The following is a 27817-nucleotide window of genomic DNA, read 5'->3' on the forward strand; positions in this document are numbered from 1 at the left end:
GAACACAGTTTGTAAGTGATGGAGTTGGGAGATGGACTCTGAAGACATTGTTCTTCCACTGTATGAAATTGCCCTTTTGCTATATCTTGTTTTGGACTGATTTGTTTGCATGGTAGTCATGGAGACATCAATTCTTTTAGCTCTTTAGAAGCTGATGAATGCATTTCAAAAGGGTCTTTACCAAACTCCCCCATCTTGGCCTAAAATTGCAGTCATCCCTTCAAAGTTGACACAAGGTATATTTGTAGGGTCTGTGGTCTGTGCACATGTGAATGTGTGCAGCATTTCCATCCTTCATCCATGGCAGTGATACTACAGAGAATGGTAGAGATAAGAGAGCAAAGGAGAATGTATGTGTTCTATGATCATTGAAAACATAACATCTCCATCACTGCCAAAGAGGCCCATTATCACTAAATGGATCAGGTCTGGTGACTTACCACTGTACTTAATCACAACTAGAAGACCTCATGGTAGAGCTGGTTGGCCAGCTGGGAGAATAATGAAAACAATATTATAGAAACTACACTATTCTGTCTCTGGTTTCGTAAGCTGGAAAAAAAGGACCATTTTTATTTGATTCCCTGCCAAAGTCCATAGGGTCTTATCACAAGTCCTATTGAATGGTTGGAAATCCTGGGACTCAGATGGCAGGAGGCAATGAAGCTGGGATTCCTGTTCACTCCTCACCGCACAGTGTCCCTGCCCTGCCATTGATCTCTCCAGAACTCTGAGCTAATTGTGGACATCCGTCAAGGATATTGCTTGGATGGGTCTCATCTGCTCTAGTTTAGTTCTTGGCCTTTATCCTAATGGGCCCCATTTGTTCGCACTGCAATGAGCCCAGACCTACCTGCACCACCACATTTCAACTTGCCAAGTTAAGTAACTGCCTGTTCTGTGATATTCTCTAAGTGGGTCGACAGAACCTTATAGTCCTCTCCCTGATGTTTCTGGCTCCTGGGCTCCGGCAGGGCTGGGATGATGTGTGCCTTTCACATGTGGGGCCAGCGCCCAGTGGTAACTTCAGACTGGGTTTCCTGGGAGTTGTAAAATGCTTTCTCACCAAGGGAGGCAGAAATGGCCTCCACTCTGTCCCAGCTTCTGTGATGAGAAGTAAGCTCATGTTTGCTGTGGTTCTGGCTCCGTGAGTGTTAGGCGCCTCAAGGCCCGAGAGCAGGGAGCTGATGGCTTTCATTTTAGTGTCTCTGGCCCTGCTTCCCTCTGGGACACCACTTCCCACTTGCCCCTTTCCACAGCTCCCTTCCACTTTCAGTCTCACACTCAGAACATGCATTTGAGTTGTGTAACCATTTCTGACACAGAAATGGTTTCACAAATGTATTTTTAAAAATCAGGTTAAAAAATCAAGTCACATAAAATTAGTTAATAAAAAACTAATTTTGGGAACATAGCCGGTTTCCGTTATTTCAGAAAAAATATATCAAATGAATGAAAACCAATATCCAGTCACCTGCCTTTTCACCATTTACTTTTGAAGCCGAGGAAGAATAAAAATCCAACATGAAGAAAATTTCCATTAAATGAATTTTTTTAACTGAAAAATAAAGCTTAGAAAACCTTAATTCAGGGTAATAAACCAAGGCATAAAACTATTGTAGTAACTTCAGAAGGACAAAATATTTGCTAGTTTCCATAGCTCTTGCTTGTTTTATGAGATGGGATCTGAAGATGTCAGCCTTTGGTTAAATAGCAGGCCCAGAGGGAGCTCAGAGCCGTGAACTCAGGCTGTCCCTTACTCTGTGCTGCTGCTGCTACTGACAAACACAAGCTCAGCAAGCACTGCGCCCATCACCCCGAAGCCTGGAGCCGCCTCTCCCCTCCCTCAGCCACTGCTGTTCCATAGCGTGCTCAGTGTCCCCATTCATTTGAATCTTCCATCAAATCCTCTGGCTGGTGGTGGGTGGGGCGTGATGACTTGCTTGTGTTTCTTCTCTGACCTTAGACTTTGAAGACTTCAGTTTCCTCCCCACCCCCCACATTCTTTGTAGACTGTTCTTTAATCACCTTTTAAAAATCTTTAACTCCCGCTTCTTCTTATACCTGTTCTGTCCCAGTGATAATCATTCTCTGGCCCCTAGAACCCGGCAGGTGTGACAGGCCTGCCTGCGGTTGGCCTGTGCCTGTGCGGGAGTGCCACCTGCTGGCTGCTTTGCTGCATAGCCTTGCCAGGCCTGTGGTTGAAAGCTCAGCTTTCAACTTTTTCAGGGACAGTTATTTCTGTCCCCTGCCTTGGGGAGGCCTCATTTAAGCTTTCTGGGAAAATGCAAATCCCTGGAGAAGGAGGTTGAACGCCTATGTTTGGTCATCTCTTTTGGTGTTGCCCATCTCAGGGTAGTTGGGAGGGTATGAGTTATTCTTTTTTTTGAAACAGAATCTAGAGTGCAGTGGTGTAATCATAGTTCACAGAAACCTCAAACTCCTGGGCTCAAGTGATCCTCCCGACTCAGACTCCTGAGTAGCTGCAACTATAGGCTGGTGCCACCATATCTGGCTAATTTTTGTATCTTTCGTAGAGATGAGGGTCTCACTCTTGCTCAGGCTGGTCTTGAACTTGAGCTCAAGGAGATCCTCCCACCTCAGCCTCCTGGAGTGCTGAGATTCCAGGAGCCAATGTGCTGGGCCTGATTTATTCTTGAGTTTAGATATCCGAGGTCCACATTTAAAAAGAACAGAGGAAAAAGAAACTCAAACATACACAAAACAAAAGCATCTTGACTCTCATTTCACCACATCCGCCTGCCGCAGCCCTCGAGGCCAGCACCCTGAGCCCCTGCCCCGGGTCTCTTCGTGCCTGAAGAAGCCCTGGAAAGGCCCTGCTGCAGCCTTTTTTCTGGTTTCCCTTCCTGGCCTTTCCCATCCTGCGAGCTGTCACTGGGTTTGTCGTTGTCTCGCACTCCTCTCTCTGAGGCAGGGTCCTGTTGACAAACCTTCAGGATAGCACCTTGCCTGCTGCAAGAAGGAGGACTTCTAAAGTGGACATGCATGGCCTGTACCACGTTCTTCGACCTGTCTGCCCAGCCCCACGATGCCCAGGCCACCCTGCCCTCGTCCCCCCTTGCTCACAGGAACATCCCTTCTTCTGTGCCTTCATTCCCTGTTTCCACCTCGATTCCTCCACCTTCCCCTTTGCTCAGACCCTTCCTCTGCATCCTAGGGGCAGCATCCTGAGACATCTCTGGAACATCTGGCCTTAGGGACCGCTTCTTTTGCACTTCTATGGCTCCTTAGCTTTTTATTTTATTTATTTATTTTTAAATTTCAGATTAATATGAAGGTACAAATGATTTGGTTACATTGTTTGCATTTGTTAGGTAAAGTCTAAGCCCTTCGCCCAGGGGATGTGCTGTATACCCTTACATTGTGCTCATTAGCTGAGAGCTTAGCAACCCCCCATCCACTCCCCTTCCCCCACCACTGGCATTTCATTGTGTTTTTCTTTCATGTGGACGTGTAGTTGTTTATCTGTTGGTTTCATGTTAGTATTGAGTACGTTGGATACTTGCTTTTCCATTCATGGGATACTTTGTTTACTAAGGAGAATGTTCTTCCACTCCATCTTTACAAAAGATGTAAAGTCCCCATCTTTTTTATGGCTGAATAGTATTTTTCATTTTCAGAAATAGCTTTATTGAAGTGTGCTTTACCTACAACAAAGAGCATATATTTAAAGTGTACAATTTGTTGAGTTTTGACGTACATATATGCCCATACAACTGTCTTTGTAAGCCAGATAAGGAAATTTCCATCACTCCAAAAGTCTCCTTATGCTACTTTCTAAACATTTCTCAAACCCGGACAACTGCCGGTCTGCTTTCTGTCCCTGTGGATCCATTGATATGTTCTGGGATTTTGTATAGATGGAATCAGGCTGTACGCACTCCTTTTTTGGCCTGGCCCCCTTCGCTCAGCGTAGTGCTTTAGAGATTCATCCATGTTGTTGTAAGTCTTCATGGTTTATTCCTTTTTATTGCTGAGTGGTATTCCAAGGCATGCGTGTATCACAATTTATCTATCTCATTCAGATTTTTATGGACGAGTCTTTTATCCCCAGGTTGACTATCAGCTGATGGAGGGCTGGGGCAGTATATTTGGGCCTGCCCGTGGTGGGCACTGTGTCTATCGATGAGGGGCAATTTGGGCATCTGTGGCCAAAACGCTGGGCTCAAGTACTGGATGTGGCACTTGGTCACATTACTGAACTATCTTGGTGCCTCAATTTCCTTATTTGTAAATACAAATAATAATAGTATTTACCAGATTGGGTTAATGTAAGTGAAATAGAGTAAACAAATGTAAAGCCCTTAGAAAAATATCGTGAATATATTTAATGCTAGTTATTACTGGGGAGCAGCAGAGCATAGTGGTTCAAAAACATGGATTCTGGGTTCAAATCCTAGCTCAGTTGCTATGACTGTGCAACCCCAAGCAAGTGCCTCAGCTTTCTCATTTGACAATAGTAACTAAGTCCCCACCATAGGCTTGCAGTTAGGATTACGAGTGATTTAAAGAAAGCCCTTCAAACAGTGGCACACGGCACACGTTATTCCAATGCTAGCTGTTATTATTTATGGAAGGATGTCAAGGGCAGGATGGGAAGGTTTCATCCCGAGGAGGCTGGGCGCTGTGGGGAAGGTGTTTTACTGGGGGATCTTTGACCTCTTTTCTTCTGAGCTGACTGCTAATTGTAGAAGCAGATGGAACAAATAAGACCTTCTTGGCCTGGGAACTTTTCAGAGGACTTTGAGCTATTGGATAAGCATGTGTTTATTCAGGGACAATTTAAGCTGAATTTAGTTCTGTTTCACTCTGATTTGATGGCTGAGCATAGAGGGAGACCGAGTCCTAGCTCTTCGCCATGTGTCAGGACATTTCCTACTCCTTACTGCCCTCCTGTGAGGCAGGCTGGAGCACCTCATTTTCCAGGTGAGGAAACTGAGGCACAGAGGAATGTGGCTCATATGGGAGTCCAGGTGTTTCTGACTTCAAAGCCTTGTGCCTGGGGCTGTGTGTGACTTTGGGAAAGTTGCTTTACACCCTGAAGGGTCCTCATTTGAAAAACCAGAGGACTTCCCTCGGGTGTCTAACATCACTCTGGCATGGGCAATGTGCCGATTTGAAAAGTTTTGCTGTCTTCCCCTCAACTCTTCCTACCCTATTGCCTTAAGTCCAGAAACAAATAAAATCCCCCCTCCCCAAGTGACATCTTAATTTTTCCTCTGGCCTGTGAAATGATGGGGAGTGTGATATCAGAATCTTCCTTTTCTTTCTTTTTTGTTTTTTTTTTCTGAGCCTTCCTTTTCTTACTTTGCTTGGCTTTAGTGCCACCAGCAGAGAAGGCATCAGTGAAAGTTCCTGGGTTGTCTTTTCCCTGTAACAAGAACTCAGTGGTGACTCCTTGCTGAGCCCCCTGGCATGGTGCCACCTCATCCCTCTCAGAACCTCACACCCTTCTCTTCCCCGTGCCTTTGTGCATCCGTGTGGCTCTGGTGGAGGGATGACCGTGGAACTGGGCCTGGAGAGAAGAGCTGAGCCAGAGGTCAGGGAGAGCTGGCTGTGGATCTGGGCATCCTGTGTCCTCACTGAAGCTCACTTTCCCCTCAGTTCCTGGAGGCCTGGGTCCCAGACCACCAGCCCTGCCAGCTCTGCACGTGTCTCAGCGGGCGCAAGGTCAACTGCACAGCACAGCCCTGCCCCACGGCCAGAGGTGAGAGACCACCCCTCCCTGGTGCTCCAGGAGGAAGAGGGGCTCCTGCAAGGCCACCATACCCATTTTCAGGCCTGGCAGACCAGATCCAAGAGCTAGCGCCAAGAGCTGATCTCCCTGGCCAGCCGGCACTCCCCCTGCTGAGCCTGAGTGCTCTGGGATGTCACCCTGTCTGCCTGTCTGCACCTTGGTGCTCGGAGTCCCTTGGGAGGGAAATGCGCTGTGTCACCGGGATACATGGGGAGACTCATTTGTCAGAGGCCCCAGGGCTGGATCCTTGTGGGACAAGCAGGCAGACCTGTGCTGGGTTTCAGTGAGTGAGAGCTTCCCAAATCCAGCACTTTGAGAACTTCCTGGGCTGTCTGTTTTCATCTTTCTGACTGTTGTGGCTATTCTCCTTCAGCTCCCACATGTGGCCCGTGCGAAGTGGCCCGTCTCCGCCAGAACGCAGACCAGTGCTGCCCGGAGTATGAGTGTGGTACGTGCCTCAACCTGGAGGTTTCTCCAGGCCCCAGCTCCAGGTGAAATGCTCTGGGTGCTGAGAGGTAGACATGGTCCCAGGCATAGGTGTGCAAAAGGTGGTGGATGCGAGAGGACTGGATTTCCCGAAATGCATGGAAAGAGTTACCGCTGGAGAATAGGATTTGGTTCTTAGAAAAATCCATACATTTTAAAATGTCAGGTTTAAGAGCATTAATAAAATAATGGAGTGACCAGTGGGGGCTACAGAGATTTACTGAAGACCCAGGCATGCCACAGTTGCCCTGCTCCTTTCTCAGTGTAGAGAGGGCCATGCGTAGGGCACTTTGAGTTCAGCAGGCTGTTTGTCAGGGGCTTTCATGACAGGCTTGCAAACTACACCGTGAATAGTGCCCTGAAAAATGATATAATTCAATGAATCAGACCTGATGGAATTAGGGTCAACATGGCAGGAAGTCACTAGTCCACTTGTCCCTGCCCTGTCTGATGTGTTTATTAATTGTTGGGATGAAAACATAAAGCACAGGCTTGCAACATTCACAGTGGTGCAAACCTTCAAGAGAGAGCAAATAGATCATAGGACAGTCCCAGGATCTAAAAGAGAAATAATCAGAGAAATTTACTTTTGCTGGTGAAATTCATCAGAAATAAATGGAAGTCCCACAGGGGAGGGAGATCTGACTTGAGAATAATTTCTATAAGGTAGGTCTGAGAATGTTAGTAGTAGAGAGAACTGGAGGGATCATTTAGTTCAAAGCCTCTAATTTTGTAGACATTGGTAAGTTCCTACAATGTGTCAGGCACATGAAATCCTCAGACTAACTCTATAAGGTAGAATGCCTGCCTTACAGAAGAGGAAACTGAGGCCTAGAAGATTCAAGCGATTTGGCTGAGATCTGGGAGTCTGAGCAATGATAAAAATACTCATTGTGTCTTGAATCTGTCTAGCTGTCATCCTGTATTAATCATTCTATTATTTATCTATTTTCCTTTATTTACCCATCGTCTATTTCCTATCTATCTATCATTCTGTCATCCTATATTTATCTATCTAGTTTTTATCTCTTATCTTTCTATCGCCTGTTACCTCCCCCTATTTTAACTCTCTATCTCTGTCTCTCCCTGTATCTCTCTAATCACCATCTACCTAAAACAGTAGCAGTCTCCATGAATAGGAACATAGGGTCCCATTCACAGGTAGTAAAAGGGTAACCTTTCTGAACTCTGTTTGGATGTCTGTCTTTCCTGGCCCTCAGTGTGTGACCTGGTGAGCTGTGACCCGCCCCTGGTGCCTCACTGTGAAGGTGGCCTTCAGCCGACTCTGACCAACCCCGGCGAGTGCAGACCCAACTTCACCTGTGGTAAGGCCTCTGTGGATGTTTGCCCTCTCTCTGCTGGTCTGGGGAGGCTGTCCTCTTTCTCAGGGACCTGCTCCAAGAAGATCATGTCATTTCCATTTTTCTAGTTAGTTGAATCTGCATTTGGAGCACACCTAGAACAGAGGGGTCAATGTCACACCTGAACAGCTATGGAAGGTGTAGCAGGTGTGGGCACAGCTGCAGGCACTTCCATTTTGGGTGATGTTAAGCAGCAGTTGGGGCTGAGATGAGGAAGCCTCAGATCTAATCTTTATTTTCCCCTGTCCTCCCATGCACCATCGAGGGGAGAGAATGTTGCTTTGGCTTGTCCTCATCTTTGGATCTTTTTTTTGTTTGTTTGTTTTGAGACAGAATCTCACTTTGATATTCTTGGTAGAGTGCTGTGAAGTCATACCTCACAGCAACCTCAAACTCTTGGGCTCAAGCAATCCTCTTGCCTCAGCCTTCCAAGTAGCTGGGATTATAGGCAACTGCCACAATCCTATTTTTAGAGACAGGGTCTCACTCTTGCTCAGGCTATCCACCTCCCTCGGCCTCCCAAAGTGCTAGGATTACAGGTGTGAGCCACCGTGCCCGACCTCATCATTGGATCCTATTCTCTAACATATTTATAGGATTTCCCCCCTGTGTATGTACATATATTTAATCACCAAGTGATGTAATACTTACATTGGGATGGGATCGGGCTAAAGTCAGACGCGGCAAGAAACCTAATTCTGCATTTAGCTACTGAGAATACCCACGTTAGGTCAAATGGAGTTCTTGTCCTTTTGATTTGGAATCTCACTTGACTTCCTAGATGTGAGATCTCAGGGGTAGAGGGGAAGTTGGAACTAGGCAAAGGACACAGGGATGGGATCTGGCATTTGTGAAATGACTTTGTGGATTTCACAAGTCTTTATTTCACATTATGGGGGGTGCAGGGTGTGTTTCTAGGTCCTGAGCTGGGGAGAGCATCACAAAAGCCACCAGTGTAGATGAGTACTTACCAGGTCCTGGTGCACCCAGGCCTCTCTGGGCCTTAGAAACTCTCCCTCCGATGCCTCTGAGAATCAGTTGTTGGAAGGACCCTCGCCCTTGCAGATGTGCATGGCAACTTTATATAGGGGGGATCGAGCCGCCTTTACTTCTCATTAGAATTCTGAGCTTCACATTTCTCATTTTGTTTAATGTTCTTATTTTTCTGCAGACAAACTTTTTGGGTATAATTGAGTAGCCCCCAGCTCTGAGCAGGACCCATGTGTATGTCTGATTTATTTTTCTGAGTTGAGGGTTCCCCCACGGCATAGCTGAATGCTTGCGAGCCCTTGCTGAGGGCAGGGCTCACCTTGTGCTGCCCCTTAGCCTGTAGGAAGGAGGAGTGCAAAAGGGTGTCCCCACCCTCCTGCCCCCCGCACCGGACGCCCACCCTTCGGGAGACCCAGTGCTGCGATGAGTATGAGTGTACTTGCAACTGTGTCAACTCCACTGTGAGCTGTCCCCTCGGGTACCTGGCCTCAGCCACCACCAACGACTGTAGCTGCACCACAACCACCTGCCTTCCTGACAAGGTAGGGGCTGCTTAGCTCTGGCTGAGATGATGGACAAACACCTGCACCTCACGAAGGTCTGCCCCTACCCAAACTCCTACCATCCTGCCCAAGCCAGGTGCTATGAAGCTTGGTGGGTGGTCACCGGGCATTCCGTCTCAGCCTACGGGGAAGTTTAGTGAACTCAGGAGGTATTTATAACGAACCCACGATGCAAAGCACATGCTCTTCCACCGAGCTGCATCCCCTGTACCTACAGTAAACCTACTAGGTTAGGTGCTGAGGCTGCGAATAATGAATAAGACGTGGTCCCTACCTTTAAAGAGGCTATTCACAGATTAGTGGTCACATGGATTAATTAGGAAGCAGTGAATAGTTTATTCCTTTGTTAATGGCTATTGATTCATCCATTCATCCATCCAGACTTCTGTGTTATCACAGAACTGGTATTGTGTTAGGTGCTTTTGGAAGAAATGTGAGATGTGGTCCCCACCTATGATCTTGTTAGTACACATGACAATAGTCTATATGGTGACTGTAATAACATAGCAATGGGTGGTACAGATGTCAAATGCAAACAGCAGTCTTATGGGGAGAGAGCTACTAAAATGAGCTCTTATGAGAGATTTAATTGATGGGGCGGGGTAGGGATGTTGGGTCGGAGGGTGGGGAAGTGTAGGAGTGGGCCTTGAAGTGAGCTGGAAGTGCAGCAGGAAGACCTGAGGGTAGTCACAGTGGCTGTATTGAGAGAGAGTCCTGAGACAATGACACAGAGAAGCTACAGGTGTGTTTCCCCAGAGCCTGTTAGGGGTAGAACAGACCTTCATGTGTCTGGAGTGCTCCAGACCTCTAATCCCCGTGGGATGCTTTTCTAGACCAGAGTTTCTAGGCACCTGGCCTCCGGCGCAGCCAGAGCCAGTCTAGAAGCTGTGATCATTGCTGCTTCCCTTGTCTCTGTTCTCTTTCTCTTCTTCAGCTACCCTCCTGCCTGCCCTTCTTCTTCTATTAATATTTCTTATGTCTTTTTAGTCTATAGCAGCCCTACTCCCATTTTTTTTTTTTGTTTTTTGAAATAGAGTCTAACTCTGTTGCTGGGCTAACGTGCCATGGTGTCAGCCTAACTCACAGCAACCTCAAACTCCTAGGCTCAAGCCATCCTCCTGCCTCAGCCTCCCAAATGGCTGGGACTACAGCGACCCACTATAATACCGGCTAAGTTTTCTATTTTTAGGAAAGATGGGGTCTTGCTCTTGCTCAGTCTGGTCTTGAACTCCTGAGCTCAAGCGGTCCACCCACCTCGGCCTCCCAGAGTGTTAGGATTACGGATGTGAGCCACTGAGCCAGCCCCTATTCCAATTTTTTATGCCTCTGATTTGTTGGGGAGCTGGATCACTTGTCCTATAGCATGTCACGAACTCTGGATTTGGCCGACAGCTACCTCATGGTATTGCATAATGTGTTCTTCCATCCCTGATATTTTCAATAAGCTAAAAGTTAGACCTAGGGGAGTAATTACATTCAAGTTCAATTGGGGGGGAGGCAAAAATACACAATAGAGGATGTTGTGTGCTTTGTATTGCAGCAAACCATGAGGCATGTAATGCCCAGCATCCCACTTTTAAAGATGAGACTGAACCCTGGGCCCAGGCGGTGTCTGTCTATTTCTGCATCACAAAGTTTACCCCGTCCATCTTTTAACTTAAGTTTTAACATCCATCGGTGTTGTTTCCTAAGATTTTCAGTGTTTAAGTTTTCAGTGTCATGAATAGATGCGATAGCACCCATCAAGGAAGATCACAGAGGCTTTTTTGTTTGTTGTTTTCAGTAGCATTAGGAACTCATGGATGCTTATGTATTTGATGTATTTTGACTATAATCTTTATTCTTGTTTGATACTCAAATTGCCCTATGGGGGATAAATGAGAACACCTTCAAGTTGGCCCTGGAATCTTTTAATACAGCCTTGTTAGTCTGTCATAGCTTTCTTGCCTTCTGAAACAACAGGTGTGCCAGGCTCATCTCGCCATTTCCTGCCTGTCTTTGGATCAGTCATTTCACTAAAAGTCCTTGTACCTGTTAGTGGAAGTGGGAGTTAGCCACTGTGATCTGCGTGCCTGCCAGGAATGTTTACTGCTCCTCTGGACCTTTTTTGGTGAACAGAGTTTAGAAACACATATTTTAAAAGCTTATAATTTCATAGTGGTACTTCCAACTCAAATTTAATTACAGGGTTTTACTCGACTGCTTTGATTTTATACTTGTATCACTTCTAAGTTGAAAATTCTGGTTTCCTTGTCTTGCAATGTACCTGTAACAGTTTAAAAAACAACAGTGCTAAGGTTACTACTAATCATTTATGTCTAATGAAAGTGGTTTAATATTTCTTTGTAGTTCTTATCCTAAAACAAAAACTCATTGGAGATATATAGTTAGACTACAAGGTTTTAATGTCATTTGAAATAATTATTTTCCCTGTACGATTGCCACTGATTCGATATACAATTAATCAGATAACTTCTGCTTCATAAGCATCCCTTTATGTGGGAGAGACACGCTGGCTTTGTTTGTGGCTGCATTCTCAGCACCCAGAGCAGCATCTGCCGAGTAGATGCTAACCAACCGCTGTGTCAACGAGCTCAATGAGTTCACTCATGGAAACCCTGTGTGTCCCCAGGTGTGTGTTCACCGAGGCACCATCTACCCTGTGGGCCAGTTCTGGGAGGAGGGTTGCGACGTGTGCACCTGCACGGACATGGAGGATGCGGTGATGGGCCTGCGCGTGGTCCAGTGCTCCCAGAAACCCTGTGAGGACAGCTGTCAGCTGGTGAGTGGGGCAGAGGGGCCGGGTACTGTGTGGAGGCATCGGGGTGGAGAATTAGAGGATGCCACCTCAAGAAGGGGTAAGAAAGGCCCTAAGTAACCGCCTGTTCAAGGCCAGAGGTGAGGAGGGAAGAGGAGGATAGGGCTGAGCAAAAAGGCGAGTGAGAAAAGGATGACTGTGTCATCATATCATCCTTCTGTACTTGGGTAATGGACACATCTGTTCTAAGGTTGGTTAAGTCCAGAGGCCTGGTGGAGTTGGTGCAAGCAGAGACATGGAGAAGATGAAATGCCTAGCAAAGAGAACTTGATGTTTTCCTCTCTTTTACCTTTAAACATGACCTTAGCCTGTCTCTAGAACAGACATACAGTCTGAATTTTCTGGGGTTTGCCTGTTTTCTTTTCTTTTTTTTTTTATTAAATCATAGCTATGTACATTAATGCAATCATGGGGTACAATGTGCTGGTTTTATATACAATTTGAAATATTTTCATCAAAAGGGTTAACATAGCCTTTCAATGTACTATAGTATTTCCATGTAGATTGTTGATTTTCAGGCCAGGTTCATAATCTGGGGCACGGAGATCGTGATCCCTGTTCCCCACATTCAGTTTGTGGCACCTGCTCCCAAGGCTCCCATGTGTTCTGGGGCATCCTATTCTTACAAATTTAAGACCCCCACAATAGAGAGCAATAGTCTTTAGGGAGAATTGTGGGTCACATTCTGCTTGCTGGTTGAATGCTATTATTACTACTTGATCATCAGTAGGTATTAATAATTATGCAAGAACAAGAGGCTTCTAGGGCAGGCAGGTGCACAAACTTGTGTTGGTTTTGTGAATGTTAACAGCAGTGAATCAGGCAGACAATGTGCCTGATAATGTTTTAGAGGTGAATGGTCTGATGGTAGAAAGCAGGCATGAGAACAAATCTGAAAACAAGAGAGTCCATTTCATTCTTTTACTATCTTGCCTGCATTGCTGGCGCCCAGAATAAGCTGAATTGCTCGGGATATTTGGGGGAGGTTGATGCTGTTGTACCCAGGTGTTCCTTTGGGGGATACTGAATTTGGATACCCCTTGATCTTTCATGTCCTCCTACAGCCATGGGAAGCCATGGAAATAACATGATGTAAGTAAAGAAGAGTGCTGTTTGGAGGTCATTTTGAGAAAATTGGAACCCAATATATTTTGTGTTTCAGTGGAGAATTTTGATGGCAAAGAATAGAGAGCTCTCAAGCTAGCTGAACTCAAAAGGGAGTTTATGGAAAAGATACAGGGGGATCTCCCAGATATCACGCGCATGACGTGTAGACGGGCAGTGTGGTCCTATAGCATTTCTCTCTGTTTGTCCCAAGAGACCCTATATCTTCTCTCTGTCCAACCCTCACTGCAGGCCAGCTTTCTCGACACAGACATTTTGCTTTCTCATACACTTCGTTTATACATAGCTATATTGAATCTGGCTTCAACTCCACATGGCTTTTCAGATCCAGGGCTCATCCCTGTCCAGTCTGACTTTGTCAACCCTTGTGGTTCATAAACTAACTTCTTAAGGAGAGTGTTGATGGGCTCAGCTCAGCCTGTGGATTGGGGTCCTCTGTCCAGTTCCTGCCCTGGTTCAGTCTACTTTTGGGGAGGGTGTAGGCCTGGGGTTAACCCCAGCTGTCCAGAGGCTGTGGTTCTGGAGGCAATTCCAGAAAGATGTGTAGGGAGGTCAGGGAGTGAGTGGAGGAGGAAGCAGGTCGGGAACTCTTGACCACACACTTGGTCTGGGTAATCGCTTGCCTCAGAGGCTGAATGCTTTCCTCCTCTGAGAGGAAGAGGAGGCCTCATGGTTGAAGCCAAGGGGTTGTGGGGGGCTGGGCTTTGGTCTTCACTGTGTGTTCAGTGGAGGGGGCAGCTTCAGTAGATTACGGATGGTCTCCGACTCCATTCTTCAAAGGGGTAGTGCCACGTTAGCTCTGGTCTGACCTGAGACATTTTCATTCACTTACACAAGTCCATTTCTTTTCTTTTTTTTTGATACTGCACAAAATATTTATTTTGGTGTGACCTGCTTTTTTTTTTTTCTTTTCCAAAACAGTGCATTTTTAATACCCTCTATTTAATACCCTCTATTTTTCCCCCCCACAGGGTTTTTTTTTTTTTTTTTTGTTAGAGACAGTTTCACTTTATTGCCCTTGGTAGAGTGCCGTGGTGACACGGCTCACAGCAACCTCCAACTCCTGGGCTTAGGTGATTCTGCTGCCTCAGCCTCCCGAGTAGCTGGGACTACAGGCGCCCGCCACAATGCCTGGCTATTTTTTGTTGCAGTTTGGCCGGGGCTGGGTTTGAACCCGCCACCCTCGGTATATGGGGCCGGCGCCCTGCTCACTGAGCCACAGGCGCCACCCACACAGGGTTTTTTTTTATTGTTAAATCATAGCTGTGTACATTAGTGCAATCGCCTGTACCCATTCTAAGATGCACCATAGATGTGGCCCCACCCATTCCCCTCCCTCCACCAAAACCTCCCCCCTCCCTTCCCCTTCCTTGGTCCTTTCCCCATAGTCTTGTGCTATAGTTGGGTTATAGTCTTCATGTGAAAGCTATAATTTAGCTTCATAGTAGGGCTGAGTACATTGGGTACTTTTTCTTCCATTCCTGAGATACTTTGCTAAGAAGAATATGTTCCAGCTCCATCCATGTAAACATGAAAGAGGTAAAGTCTCCATCTTTCTTTAAGGCTGCATAGTATTCCATGGTATACATGTACCACAATTTGCTAGTCCATTCGTGGGTCGATGGGCACTTGGGCTTCTTCCATGACTTAGCAATTATGAATTGGGCTGCAATAAACATTCTGGTACAGATGTCTTTGTTATATTGTGACTTTTGGTCTTGTGGGTATAAACCTAGTAAAGGAATTATAGGATCGAATGGCAGGTCTGTTTTTAGGTCTCTAAGTATTCTCCAAACATCCTTCCAGAAGGAACGTATTAGTGGGCATTCCCACCAGCAGTGTAGAAGTGTGCCCTTTCCTCCACATCCACGCCAACATTTCTGGTTTTGGGATTTTGTTATGTGGGCTACTCTTACTGGGGTTAGGTGATATCTCAGAGTAGTTTTGATTTGCATTTCTCTGATGATTAAGGATGATGAGCTTTTTTTCATGTGTTTGTAGATCGTGCATCTGTCTTCTTTAGAGAAGTTTCTCTTTAAGTCCCTTGCCCACCCTGAGATGGGGTCACATGTTCTTTTCTTGCTAATAAATTTGAGTTCTCTGTGGATTCTGGTTATTAGACCTTTATCGGAGGTATAACCTGCAAATATTTTCTCCCATTCTGAGGGCTGTTTGCTTGCTTTACTCACTATGTTCTTGGCTGTGAAGAAGCTTTTTAGTTTGATCAGGTCCCAGTAGTGTATTTTTGATACTGCTTCAATTGCCTGGGGAGTCCTCCTCATAAAATATTCACCCAGGCCAATTCCTTCAAGAGTTTGCCCTGTACTTTCTTCAAGTATTTTTATAGTTTCATGTCTTAAGCTTAAATCTTTTATCCAGTGAGAGTCTATCTTAGTTAATGGTGAAAGGTGTGGGTCCAGTTTCAATCTTCTACAGGTTGTCAGCCAGTTTACCCAGCACCATCACAAAATCTCAAGACCAGAGATGATGTTGGCGTGGATGTGGAGAAAAGGGAACACTTTTGCACTGCTGATGGGAATGCAAACTAATACATTCCTTTTGGAAAGATATATGGAGAACACTTAGAGATCTAAAAATAGATCTGCCATTCAATCCTGTAATTCCTCTGCTGGGCATAAGGAATTTATGGGCAGAAGACCAAAAACCACATCATAACAAAAATATTTGTACCAGAATCTTTATTGCAGCCCTATTCATAATTGCTAAGTCATGGAAGAAACCCAAGTGCCCATCGATCCACAAATGGATTAACAAATTGTAGTATATGTACACCGTGGAATACTATGCAGCCTTGAAGAAAGATGGAGACTTTACCTCTTTCATGTTTACATGGATGGAGCTGGAACATATTCTTCTCAGTAAAGTGTCTCAAGAATGGAAGAAAAAATATCCAGTGTATTCACCCCTACTATGAAAGTAACTTAGGACCTTCACATGAAAGCTATAACCAAGTTACAACCTAAGAACAGGGGGAAGGGGGAAAGCGTGGGGAGGGAGGGGGGAGGTCGGTAGAGGGAGGGGGATTGAAAGGATCACACCTGTGGTGCATCTTACAAGAGTACATGTGAGCCTTGGCAAATGTGGAATGTAAATGTCTTGGCAAAATAGCTAGGAAAATGCCAGAGGGCTATGTCAACTAATGAGATAAAAATGTGTCAAATATTCTATTAAACAAGTGTATGGTGCCCCATGATCATATTGATGTACACAGCTATGATTTAATAAAAATAAATAAATAAATAGGGAATCTTTTCCCCACTGAATGTTTTTAATTGGCTTGTCAGAGAGACGGTAAATAAATAACGGTAAGTAGCTGGATCCATCTCTTGGTTCTCTATTCTGTTCCGGACATCTACTTCTCTGCTTTTGTGCCAGTACCATGCTGTTTTGATCACTATGGATTTATAGTACAGTCTCAGGTCTGGTAGCGTGATTCCTCCTGCTTTGTTTTTATTGCTGAGTAATGTTTTGGCTATTCGAGGTTTTTTTCTGATTCCATATAAAATGAAGTATTATTTTTTCAAGATCTTTGAAGTATGACAATGGAGCTTTAATAGGAATTGCATTAAAATTATATATTGCTTTGGGCAGTATGGACATTTTAACAATGTTGATTCTTCCCAGCCATGAGCATGGTATATTTTTCCATCTGTTAACATCTTCGGCTATTTCTTTTCTTAGAGTTTCATAGTTCTCTTTGTAGAGATCTTTCGCATCCTTTGTTAGGTATACTCCCAAATATTTCATGTTCTTTGGCACTACTGTGAAAGGAATAGAGTCCTTGACTGTTTGTTCGGCTTGGTTATTGTTGGTATATATAAAGGCTACAGATTTATGGGTGTTGATTTTGTAGCCTGAGACATTGCTATATTCCTTGATCACTTCTAAAAGTTTTGTAGTAGAATCTCTAGTGTTTTCCAGATATATGATCATATCATCTGCGAAGAGTGAAATTTTGATCTCTTCTGACCCTATGTGGATACCCTTGATCGCCTTTTCTTCCCTAATTGCAATGGCTAGCACTTCCATTACAATGTTAAAGAGCAATGGAGACAATGGGCAACCTTGCCTAGTCCCTGATCTAAGTGGAAATGATTTCAATTTAACTCCATTCAATACGATATTGGCTGTGGGTTTGCTGTAGATGGCTTCTATTAGCTTCAGAAATGTCCCTTCTATACCAATTTTCTTAAGTGCTCTGATCATGAAGGGATGCTGGATATTATCAAAAGCTTTTTCTGCATCAATTGAAAGAATCATATGGTCTTTCTTTTTAAGTTTGTTTATGTGTTGAATTACATTTATAGATTTACGTATATTGAACCAGCCTTGAGACCCTGGGATAAATCCCACTTGGTCATGGTGTATAATTTTTTTGATGTGTTGTTGGATTCTGTTTGTTAGGATCTTATTGAGTATCTTAGCGTCTACATTCATTAGTGATATTGGTCTATAATTTTCTTTTCTTTTGGGTCTTTCCCTGGTTTGGGGATCAAGGTGAGTTTGCTTCGTAGAATGTGCTGGGTAATATTCCTTCTTTTCTATATTTTGGAAGAGGTTTAGTAGTATAGGTCCTAGTTCTTCTTTAAATGTTTGGTAGAATTCTGACGTAAAGCCATCTGGTCCTGGGCTTTTCTTTTTAGGGAGATTTTGTATAGTTGATGCTATTTCAGAACTTGATATAGGCCTGTTCAACATTTCCACTTCGTTCTGGCTAAGTCTTGGTAGGTGGCGTGCTTCTAGGTATTGGTCGATTTCTTTCAGATTTTCATATTTGTGAGAGTAGAGTTTCTTGTAGTATTCCTTAAGGATTTTTTGAATTTCTGAGGGGTCTGTTGTTATTTCATCATTACCATTTCTGATTGGAAAAATTAGAGATTTTAATCCTTTTTTCCTGGTTAGGTTGGCCAAAGGTTTATCTATTTTATTGATCTTTTCAAAAAACCAGCTTTTGGATTTATTGATCTGTTGTATAATTCTTTTGTTTTCAATTTCATTTAATTCTGCTCTGATTTTGGTTATTTCTTTTCTTCTGCTGCATTTGGGGTTGAAGTGTTCTTTCTCCAGTTGCTTGAGATGTTCCATTAAGTTAGTGACTTCCTCTCTTTCCGTTTTCTTGAGGAAGGCTTGCAGTGCTATAAATTTCCCTCTTAGGACTGCCTTTGCAGTATCCTAGAGGTTCTGTTAATTCGTGTCTTGATTGTTGTTTTGTTCCAAAAATATGGTAATTTCCTTCTTAATCTCATCTATAACCCATGTATCCTTCAGCATAAGGTTGTTTAGCTTCCATGTTTTTGTATGGGTATGCAGGTTCCTGTTGTTATTTAATTCAACTTTTATTCCATGATGGTCTGAGAAGATGCAAGGAATAATTTCTATTTTTTTAAATTTGCTGAGGTTAGATTTGTGGCCTAGGATGTGGTCGATTTTGGAGTATGTTCCATGGGCTGATGAGAAGAATGTGTATTCAGTTTTTTTGGGATGAAATGTTCTGTAGATGTCTGTTAAGTCCAGATGTTGAATGGTTGAGTTTAAATCTAAAATTTCTTTACTTAGGTTCTTTTTGGAGGATCTGTCCAGGACTGCTAAAGGGGTGTTAAAATATCCAACTGCTATGGAAGTGGAGGAAATCGAGTTGCTCATGTTTGTTAGAGTTTCTCTTATAAATTGAGGTGTGTTGTGGTTGGGTGCATAAATATTAATAATTGAGATCTCATCATATTGAGTATTACCTTTAACAAATATGAAGTGTCCATCCTTATCCTTAATTATTTTGGTTGGTTTAAAGCCTATTGCGTCTGCGAACAGGATTGCAATGCCTGCTTTTTTCTGCTTTTAATTTGCCTGGAATATAGATGACCATCCCTTCACCTTGCGTCTATATCTGTCTTTTAATGTAAGATGCGATTCTTGGATGCAGCAGATATCTGACTTGAGTTTTTGTATCCAGTCTGCCAACCTATGCCTCTTTAGAGGACAATTTAAAGCATTCACATTAATTGAGAGTATTGATAAGCCTTTCAAGAGACTGGTGGACATTTTTAATCCTTTTGTGACTGTGGAAGTTGGAATTTGATCAAGAAGTTTTTGGGTGGGTTTACTTTTGTGGCGGAGAATTACGCTGGTCTTTATGGAGGATAGGTCTAAGAATGTCCTGGAGAGCTGGTTTAGTTGTGGCAAATTTCTTCAACATGTGAATGTCGTTGAAGTATTTAATTTCTCCGTCATAAATGAAGCTCAGTTTAGCTGGGTACAGGATCCTGGGTTGAAAGTTATTTTGTTTTAGGAGATTAAAAGTCAATGACCATCCTCTTCTAGCTTGAAAGGTTTCAGCAGAGAGATCTGCAGTTATTCTGATATTCTTCCCCTTGTAGGTAATGGTTTTCTTTCGTCTGGCAGCTTTCAGAATTTTCTCCTTCATATTAACTTTAGTAAAATTGATTATGATGTGTCTGGGGGATGTCTTATTTGGGTTGAGTCGTGCTGGAGTTCTGAAACTGTCTGCTATCTGAATGTCGGAATCTCTTGACATGTCTGGAAAATTCTCCTTCATAATCTCATGGAGAAGAGACTCTGTGCCTTGTGAAGCCACTTCATCATTTCGGGGATCCCTGTAAGACGGATATTGGTTTTCTTCAAATTATCCGAGAGTTCTCTGAGAGAGTGGTCTGTTTTTGCTCTCCATTTCTCTTCTTCTTTGAGGGTTTGGGAGCATTCGAAAGCTTTGTCTTCAATGTCAGAAATCCTTTCTTCTGCTTGCTCCATTCTGTTACTGAGGGATTCTACTGTGTTTCTCAGATCTTTGAGGGATGCAACTTCTTGTCTCAATGTGTCGAAATCTTTGGTCATTTGGTCTTTGAATCCGTTGAATTCTTGAGATAACTTTTGGAATTCTAATTCAATCTTATTTGCTATCCAGATCCTGAATTCAATTTCTGACATCTCAGCTATTTGTTTGTGCATGGGGTCTTGTACTGTTTCTGCCCCATTGATCCTTGGGGGAGTGATCTACTCTGATTATTCATATTGCCAGAGTTTTTCTGTTGATTTTGCCTCATGATTGTTTTTCACTGTTGCCTCTGGCTGTCCTCAGAGTTGGGGAGGTGTCTCTCCAAGATTAGACCCCAGCGGGATCACTCTATTGTTGCTGGATCTTTGTCAGGAGTGACCCTGTGTAGTTCCTCTGGGGCTGCTCTAGCTAGGGAGTTCTGGCTGTGGAAGCAGCTCCGGTTTGTGACACACCCGGATCCAGCAACAGGGCTGGGGGTGGTGCGCACGGTTCTGGGAGTGCCAGGCGCCCAGTGACTTTGGCACAGAGAGCCCAAGGGTCCAGCAATCTCTGGCCAGGAGAAGAGCTCTGCGCAGAGGCAGGGAGGGCTCCAAAGGGCACGCAGCTACCAGAGTCCCTGTCCAGATGAACGGGCTAGTGTGGAAGCTGGGAGGACACAGGAGGGAGGACGCAGGGTTGTGTGGCTCCCGCAGTTCCTGGTCAGGGAATGTGGAGGCCTGGTGGGTGCGGGTCACCGGTTGGGGGTCGCTGCACAGCTCTTATGGAGGTCTGGGTGGCGCCAAGCCCAGGAGTTTGAAGTTGCTATGAGCTGTGACGTCACGGCACTCTACTCAGGGCAACAGCCCAAGGCTCCAGTGTGCCAAAACCGTCTCACTCTGCCCCTAAGGATTAAGGCTATAAGGCAGCTCAGTCCCCGTGTTTAGGCTGCTCAGCAGTAGGTTACTTTGACCCTCCCAATCCTTGCTCTGAGACCCTGAGGGTGGAGCTTGCCGGGGCAGTTCTTTCACAATGGCTTCCTGCACCCAGCTCTTTGGGTCAGTCTGGGGCCCCAGACAATGCCCAAAGTTCTCCACACTCCTGCTCAAGCTCTCCCCAGGGCAGTTCAACTGAGTGCCAAGTCCAAGAACACCGAAACAGTTCACAGTAAGGCCTTTCCGGTTGCAGTCTCACTGCTGCTTGTACTTACGGTTGCCGGCGTGATTAGGTCGATCGAACACATGCAACCACTTGCCAGTTTTCCACTGTTTTTGTCCTCCTCTTGGGGTCCAGAAGTCCCTTGCTGGCTCCCTGTATCCTCAAAGGGATGATTATAGGCAGATCCCACCGGCCAGAGATGCCTGGAGTCTTGTCTCCCCAGACTCGCTGTTCCCAGTTGCAGGGAAACTGTTACTCGGCCGCCATCTTTAATCTCTCTCCCACAAGTCCATTTCTTGTCCAGGTTGTTACAGGAAAAAAAAAAAAAAAAAAAAAGAACAACACATGTGCAGAAATGCACTTCCCTAAGCCCCTTCTTTTTTTTCATAGTTCTCTGCTCTCCATGTCAAAAACATGATGTCAGCCGGCAGGGCCTTGGTGGCTTCTCCAAGAGTCGTACAGGTGTGCCTGTGTGCCCAGGGTCTGCTTCGCCCCTTATTTACTCCTCTGAGGAGTCCTTCTCTGAAGACTTATGACCCCCTGACTCCTCACCCTCGGACCCCAGAAGAAGACTCAGCCATGGCTTTAGAGCTGTGTTCTGAGGAACTGAGGGCAGCACATTCTATTTTATTCTATCTTCTCCGGGGGAGAAAAGGGAGCACTGTCTTTTCCAGTCACCTCATAGGAATCAAAGGACTACCATGGGGAATGCTGTGGGTTGGAGCTCTACACCCCAGAGTGTCCCAACTCCAAGCCTGGGGCTCATTCTTCAGACTAAGACAACTGGTAACTCCAGTGTGCAAGAGCCAGTCTCACCCAGGGACAATGGCTTCAACCTGTCCTTCTCTCAACCCTCAGATCCCAGCAGGGACAAGGGACCAGAACTCAGGTCTCCCACCTCCATTATAGCCATAGCAGTTGTGCTTAAAGGGTCATGCTGCTGAATTAATTAGGAATTTATTTTTTCAGTGGCATGTTTCTTTAGGTTGGGTGGATGTTAGACCTACTTAGTTCCATTCTTAATAGGGAAACCAGTGAAAACATGTTGGAGAAGAGTGAGGAGAAGGGTCTGCGATGTGCATTTTGATATAAGGTATCAACGTTGATATAAGCTCGGGGATTGGAGGCGTAAGGGAAAAGAGAGAGAGATGAAAATACGGGATGAATCCGGGATGTGCAGCAGGAAAACAGGGTTGCTGGAGGGGAATCTTAAAAAGAAGGCAGGAATAGTGATATTTCGGGGCATGGCTAAGGGTGTCTGGGCATGAGATGTCTGGGTGTGGGATTTTGGGGAGCAGGGTGTCTGGCTTAGGAGTCATCTGTAATAGTGACATGGTGTTTACCCAGAAAACAAAAAGAAAAAACAAGTATAGATTACTCAGCCTTCTAGAAGAGGCCTACAACAGTGACCCTCAATCCTTAAAGGTATTAATTACTCTCTTCTGTGTTCTTTGAGTCCTTGTTTTTGACTTCTGTGACATCCTGTTTCTCTCATGGCATTCTGTATGTTCTGCCATATATCAGAGGGTGTGTAGACTGTGCCATCCTACTTTGTTGGTCCCTCTGTGGTACCCAGTGTGTTACAGGTGCACAGTAAATGACTAGAATCTCACCTGGCAGAAGGCTGGAGACAGCTCCCTGTGCAGTGCTGTGAGGCAGGTAGGGATGCCAGCAGTCCTGTGGAGATGGCATAAACGTGAGCATAAACATGAGCCATGCCCCAGAGTGTGGGGCCCCCCAGAGAGAGGCTGAGCATGGTGGTACCTTCTGCTTTGGGGCTGCTGTGCATGGGTTGGGGAGCAGGGCAGGCTGCCATCCACACCCATCCCCAGCAGCTGCAGTTTCTCCTCTCAAGGACAGGTCTTCAAAAACACAGCACAGTCTTGGGTTCTTTTCCTTGGGACAACCACACCACCACACAACCACTGTTTTGCCTATTCTTTGTACATGGCTTCAGGCTTTTCAGAGGTGGGTTTCGATCCAAGTTTCATGCCCTGGATGGATTGGAAGACCTTCCTGAAGCAAGATAAACTCTCAGGACCCTGTTCCCTGGCAGGCTTTCTCACTTTTCCTTTGCAAAGAATACTGTACCCTATAAACTACTAGGCAAATGTCTGTAAGTACCTGACAGACAGGAAGCCCAGCTGTGTGCACTGGTAAGAGGTACTGGATTAGCGTATTCATCTTGGGTAGGTGGTTAGTTAGTCCTGTTAGGGTGGAGATTAGAACCCGGGCATCCCAATCGTTCTCCCTAGTTTGTGAGGTGCTTAGATTGGCCATGATAAGATCAGCTTAGTTAGTGGCTGCTAAGTGAATTCTGGACTCTCTTGACTATTCCCATGGACTAGATCTTGGTCTCAAGGTGGATTCTTTCAGGGGTGTGGTTACATCTCTGAGGCTGGTGTAAGACTCAGTGGCAGTTAATCTCGATGCTTCCTGATCATTTCTTGGCATCATTCTGAGGGTGGTTGACAACAAAGATGAAAATGTCCAGTCCGACTGTCTCTGAAAAACCCCAGGGCTCAGAACACATGGGGAGCTGGGAAGAACATGTGTGCATATGCCACTGGCCCGTCCTTACTCTCTGCTCTTTCTGATTTCCCAGGGCTTCACCTATGTCCTCCATGAAGGCGAGTGCTGTGGAAGGTGCCTGCCATCGGCTTGTGAGGTGGTGATTGGCTCGTTGCGGGGGGACTCCTTGTCTTCCTGGAAGAGTGTAGGTTGGGGCCCCAGGGAGGGAGGGAAGGAGGGTAGTGACTTCCCAGACTGGGAGTCCATGCCATGGGACAGTGTTGACCTTGGTTTCATCTCTTTCTCTGCCCATTGCTTTCCCCACAGAGAGTTTAAGCCAGGTGTTGAGATTATTGACTGGGATTATTTTGTCCCATAGAAGCTAGTTAGGACTGCCCTAGACTTCCCATTTTGTGGATTTGGCACCCAACACCCTCCTGAAGAGTTCTTTGACCTCTCAGGGAGATTCATTTTCTCCTGTTCACCTGAGAATCTGAGGGCCTGTATCCTCTGAGCGAATAGTTTAGGGGTGGCCTCCCTACCCTGTGTGTGCTGTGGGCCTTCACCACTCCTTGCCACGGCTGCTACTGCTGTTCTGGACCACATGGACCCAGGCAGAGTCCTCAGACCCTTTCAATGATTTCCACTGAAACCTCTTGATGGTTTTAGAGAGATGGAGAGATGTATAACTCAGAGAAGCAAACGGTATTTCTCTTACTACCTTATTTCTGCAGGCCCAGATGCAATGTCTTGCCATGTTGTCAGCCCCATCCCCCACTCCTGTCCTCTCTTGCCCCTACCCCTGCCCCAGCCCTTGTTCTAATGCAGAGCAGCTGAGCTGTCTCCTCTGTGGTCCTCAGGTGCTCTCTGTGACCAATGCTTATCAACCCATTTTCCTAAACACGAAGGCAGTCCTCCAGATGCTAGGATAGTCACAACGCTTACACTCTGGTGGAGGGATGAAATGGGCAGTGCTGAGCCCTGGCAGCCTTGGGAGCAGGAGCCCCACGGGCCTTCCCCTCTATCTCCTCCCTCTAGGACCAAATGCACTGTGTTTGGAGAGGAGGTCAAAGGGTCACTGCCCTGGCCTTGAATGTGCCCCATATCCTCCCTAGGCCCATTGCCCTTCTCTTCTGCAGTGATGATGAAACGACTCACTAGACTTTTCTGGATGGCTTTCCACCTCCCCCTTGTTGTTTGAGTGGCCTGTGAGTGTCCCTTCCCTATGTCCACCTCACCTTTTTGTGCCTCTGCTCCTGTCTGTCCTGTACTGAGGCAGGTTTTGTCCCTCTTCCTCAGGGCTAGGGTCCAGCTCAGATCAGAGGCTGCCCCATCCTAGTGGGGCTACGAGCCGATCCCTCTGGGACTCAGTGTCCTGGCCCCTCTCCCCATCTCTCATTTCCCTTCACAGTGCACTTAGCGATGCTCCTCATTAGGGATTGCAGAACACAGTGTGAGCTGGGCTTCCTTCTTCTAGCCCAAGTCTCTGTCTCACCCAAAGATGTGGTGACAGCAATGGAGGAAACACACTAGAGGCCTGTAGGTGGGCCTGTGCAAGACTCAGCTAGTAGATAGTCATAGGAAGGAGGGGCCTGGAGTTTGGAATCAGGTCAGTGGTGGAAAGTTTGGTTGTCATGAGCCAGAGGCGAAGAGAAGGGCTGCAAGTGTCTGGCATTTCCTGCTCCTCATCTGGAAGGAGAAGAAAGTGAGCAGGTGCTGAGAGATGTGGTTGGGGCCTGAGACGGTGGCAGAGGTTGTGTAGCTGGGTGCTGACTACACAGATGGCACTCTTGTACATTTTCTGGCGGGTTCTCCTGGCCTGGAGTTCTCTAAGGCCCTTCTGGTGCTGTTTGCCTGTGGAGCAAATCCCTGAGGTCCAGCCACCCACCTGCAGCCTCAGATGGTTCAGGAGCAGATGATGGGGCCGTCAAGGTCCAAGGCCCACCTTCTCAGTCTCCTGCCATCTTCCCCATGGTGGGCAGTACCACCAGGCTGGGAGTGGGTTGAGTGTGCCTTTGCACCACTCCCTGAAGACCCATGTTGCTGCTCCATGGGCTGCAGCAGAGTGCCCGGTGTGTCTGAGCTCAGCTCAAACCAGTGCTGAGGCTGGACGGTGTATCCCTGGCTTCCCTAAGGTGCTTATTCAGGTAGCTGATGAGAGTGGCTGCAGGAGCATCCCGGGCTGGGAAACTTTGACCCAGACACTCTGAGTGCACTTAGTCATTCTGCTGTGTGCTCTGCCCCATGGTGGAACTTAGACGTTGAGCGGGGGCTCATCTCCAGGGCCCAGGCCAACTCCTCTTGGGACTCAGGCCCAGACTCACGTGGCACACTGGACTAATGTGGCGCTCTGCAGGTCGGGTCCCGCTGGGCCTCCCCTGAGGACCCCTGCCTCATCCACGAGTGTATCCGAGTGAAGGAGGAGGTCTTTGTGCAGAACAGGAACGTCTCCTGCCCTCAGCTGAGTGTCCCCACCTGCCCCATGGGCTTCCAGCTGAGCTGTGGGACCTCGGACTGCTGCCCCAGCTGTCACTGTGGTGAGGCGTGGGCCCGGGGTGCGCTGGGCAGGACCCCGTGCTTAGTCCTCTCTCTTCACTTCTGACTCCTAAATTCTTTACCTTTTTAGCAACTCAGGGCAACGGGCAGATCAAAATCTTCCTGCCTGTTCCTACTGCTTGTGTGAGGGAGCAAATAAAATGAGAAAATCATAACATGGTCTGTAGGCCCCTAAGTGCCCAGTACCGTGCTCTGTGACGTCTTTTACCGCCATGTCACATGGTCCTCACAGCAGCTTAGGGGTGGCCCTTTGCTGCCCCGCCCCTGTTACTCACAGGATGTTAGTGGGTGGTAACCTGGGATTCTGGGCAGAGACCACCTTTCTGGTTACAGGCTGTGATGCCTCCCCTCGGGGATGCCGTTCCTACTTGCACCCCCCGACCCAGCCAACAAACACATGGTGACAACAACAAAAACCAATTCTCTCCACTATCCTGCTTTAAATTCTTTGTGCAACTTTTTCTGCAAACTGAAAGTTTCAAGAACAGAATTTCATTCTTTCATAAACCCAAACATCCTCCATTCATCCCTTACATGTAAATTCCCTTAAGGAGTTGCTATCCCCCTGAGGGCTCTTCTCACTGTGGGATGAGTGGTGAGGAGTCAGGTCTGGGGGAAAAGAGCCCACCCTGGGCTCTGCAAGTAGAGGTACTCTGGGGGCTGGCAGACTGGGGAGAGGGTGGCCTTGCCAGGGTGGGAGAGGCCCAAAGGGAACAGTGTGTAGCTGTCTCGCCAGTGTGTGTTCTGTCTGCTCTCACGGTGCACTTCTCTCTCCCCAGAGCCCATGCAGGCCTGCGTGCTCAATGGCACCGTCATTGGGGTGAGCTGCTGCCCTCTTCTCCACAGCAGGTGGTGGGGACAGGGGAGGGGTGCTGTGGGAAGGGCAGCAGCCAAGTCATTCTAAAGCAGAAGTGAAAGGTGTGAGGGAGACCTTCCCCCAGATGTACCTCCCTCTCCTGCAGGGCTTCCCAGCATCCTGCATCCCAGGCTGGAATGGCTTCCCAACTCTCTAGGGACCCAGCCCCATGGCACTCACCTCTTGGCCCCCAGCCCAGGCATGTGGGCATTTCTTCTGTGGGCTTCTGTGCTCTGAATTCATGGTGTACCCTGTGCACTCCCAGTCTGTCCCCTGTTTTGTTGCTCCCGCTGCCACTTTCACATGAAAGATCTCACTCCTACCATCTCCATGCTGGTAGTGGGAGGACAAAGAAGGCGGTGGACCCACCTGAGACAGGAGGAGCATTAGAGTGATGGTTATGGGTGCTGTGGGAAGGCAAGAAAAGGCTTCTGGGGATCAGTGAGTGGGAGGGCCCAGGAGGCCTGACCCTGTGCTTCTGGTTCCAGCCCGGGAAGACTGTGATGGTTGATGTGTGTACAACATGCCACTGCGCTGTGCAGGTGGGGGCCGTCTCTGGATTCAAGTTGGAGTGCAGCAAGAACACCTGCAAGGCTTGCCCCCTGGTAAGAGAGGCTGAGAGGATGGGCTGGGAATCTGTGGCTCATGTGGTGAGACCTCGCTGGACTCTTTAAACAAATCTTTCACTATTTTCTGAAGATGGATGCGATTTGACAACTGTAAAGAAGAGACTAAAAGTGGCCTACCCAAGTTGCATCTCTTAGAAATAATTATAATTTTAGTTTTGTAAATCTTAAACATTTTCTTCTTGTGTTTTTAAAATAAACACAATATTTGCAGGGCTTAGA

At 46.4% G+C, this 27817-nt stretch overlaps 1 protein-coding gene across 2 annotated transcripts in view; it reads left to right on the forward strand.

The window, feature by feature from the left end:
* VWF (von Willebrand factor) overlaps positions 1–27817 on the forward strand; it is a 167687-nt gene that overhangs the window by 127478 nt on the left and 12392 nt on the right. For both annotated transcript variants that reach the window (XM_053554967.1, XM_053554968.1), the window contains 9 exons: positions 5626–5728; positions 6132–6206; positions 7465–7569; positions 8932–9137; positions 11791–11940; positions 23652–23762; positions 25914–26094; positions 26893–26933; positions 27458–27574. In XM_053554967.1, the coding sequence (XP_053410942.1) occupies positions 5626–5728; positions 6132–6206; positions 7465–7569; positions 8932–9137; positions 11791–11940; positions 23652–23762; positions 25914–26094; positions 26893–26933; positions 27458–27574 (1089 nt within the window). The remainder of the gene's footprint in view (positions 1–5625; positions 5729–6131; positions 6207–7464; positions 7570–8931; positions 9138–11790; positions 11941–23651; positions 23763–25913; positions 26095–26892; positions 26934–27457; positions 27575–27817) is intronic.

The sequence above is a fragment of the Nycticebus coucang genome, chromosome 12 (assembly GCF_027406575.1).
Source record: "Nycticebus coucang isolate mNycCou1 chromosome 12, mNycCou1.pri, whole genome shotgun sequence".
NCBI classification, from domain to species: Eukaryota; Metazoa; Chordata; class Mammalia; order Primates; family Lorisidae; genus Nycticebus; species Nycticebus coucang.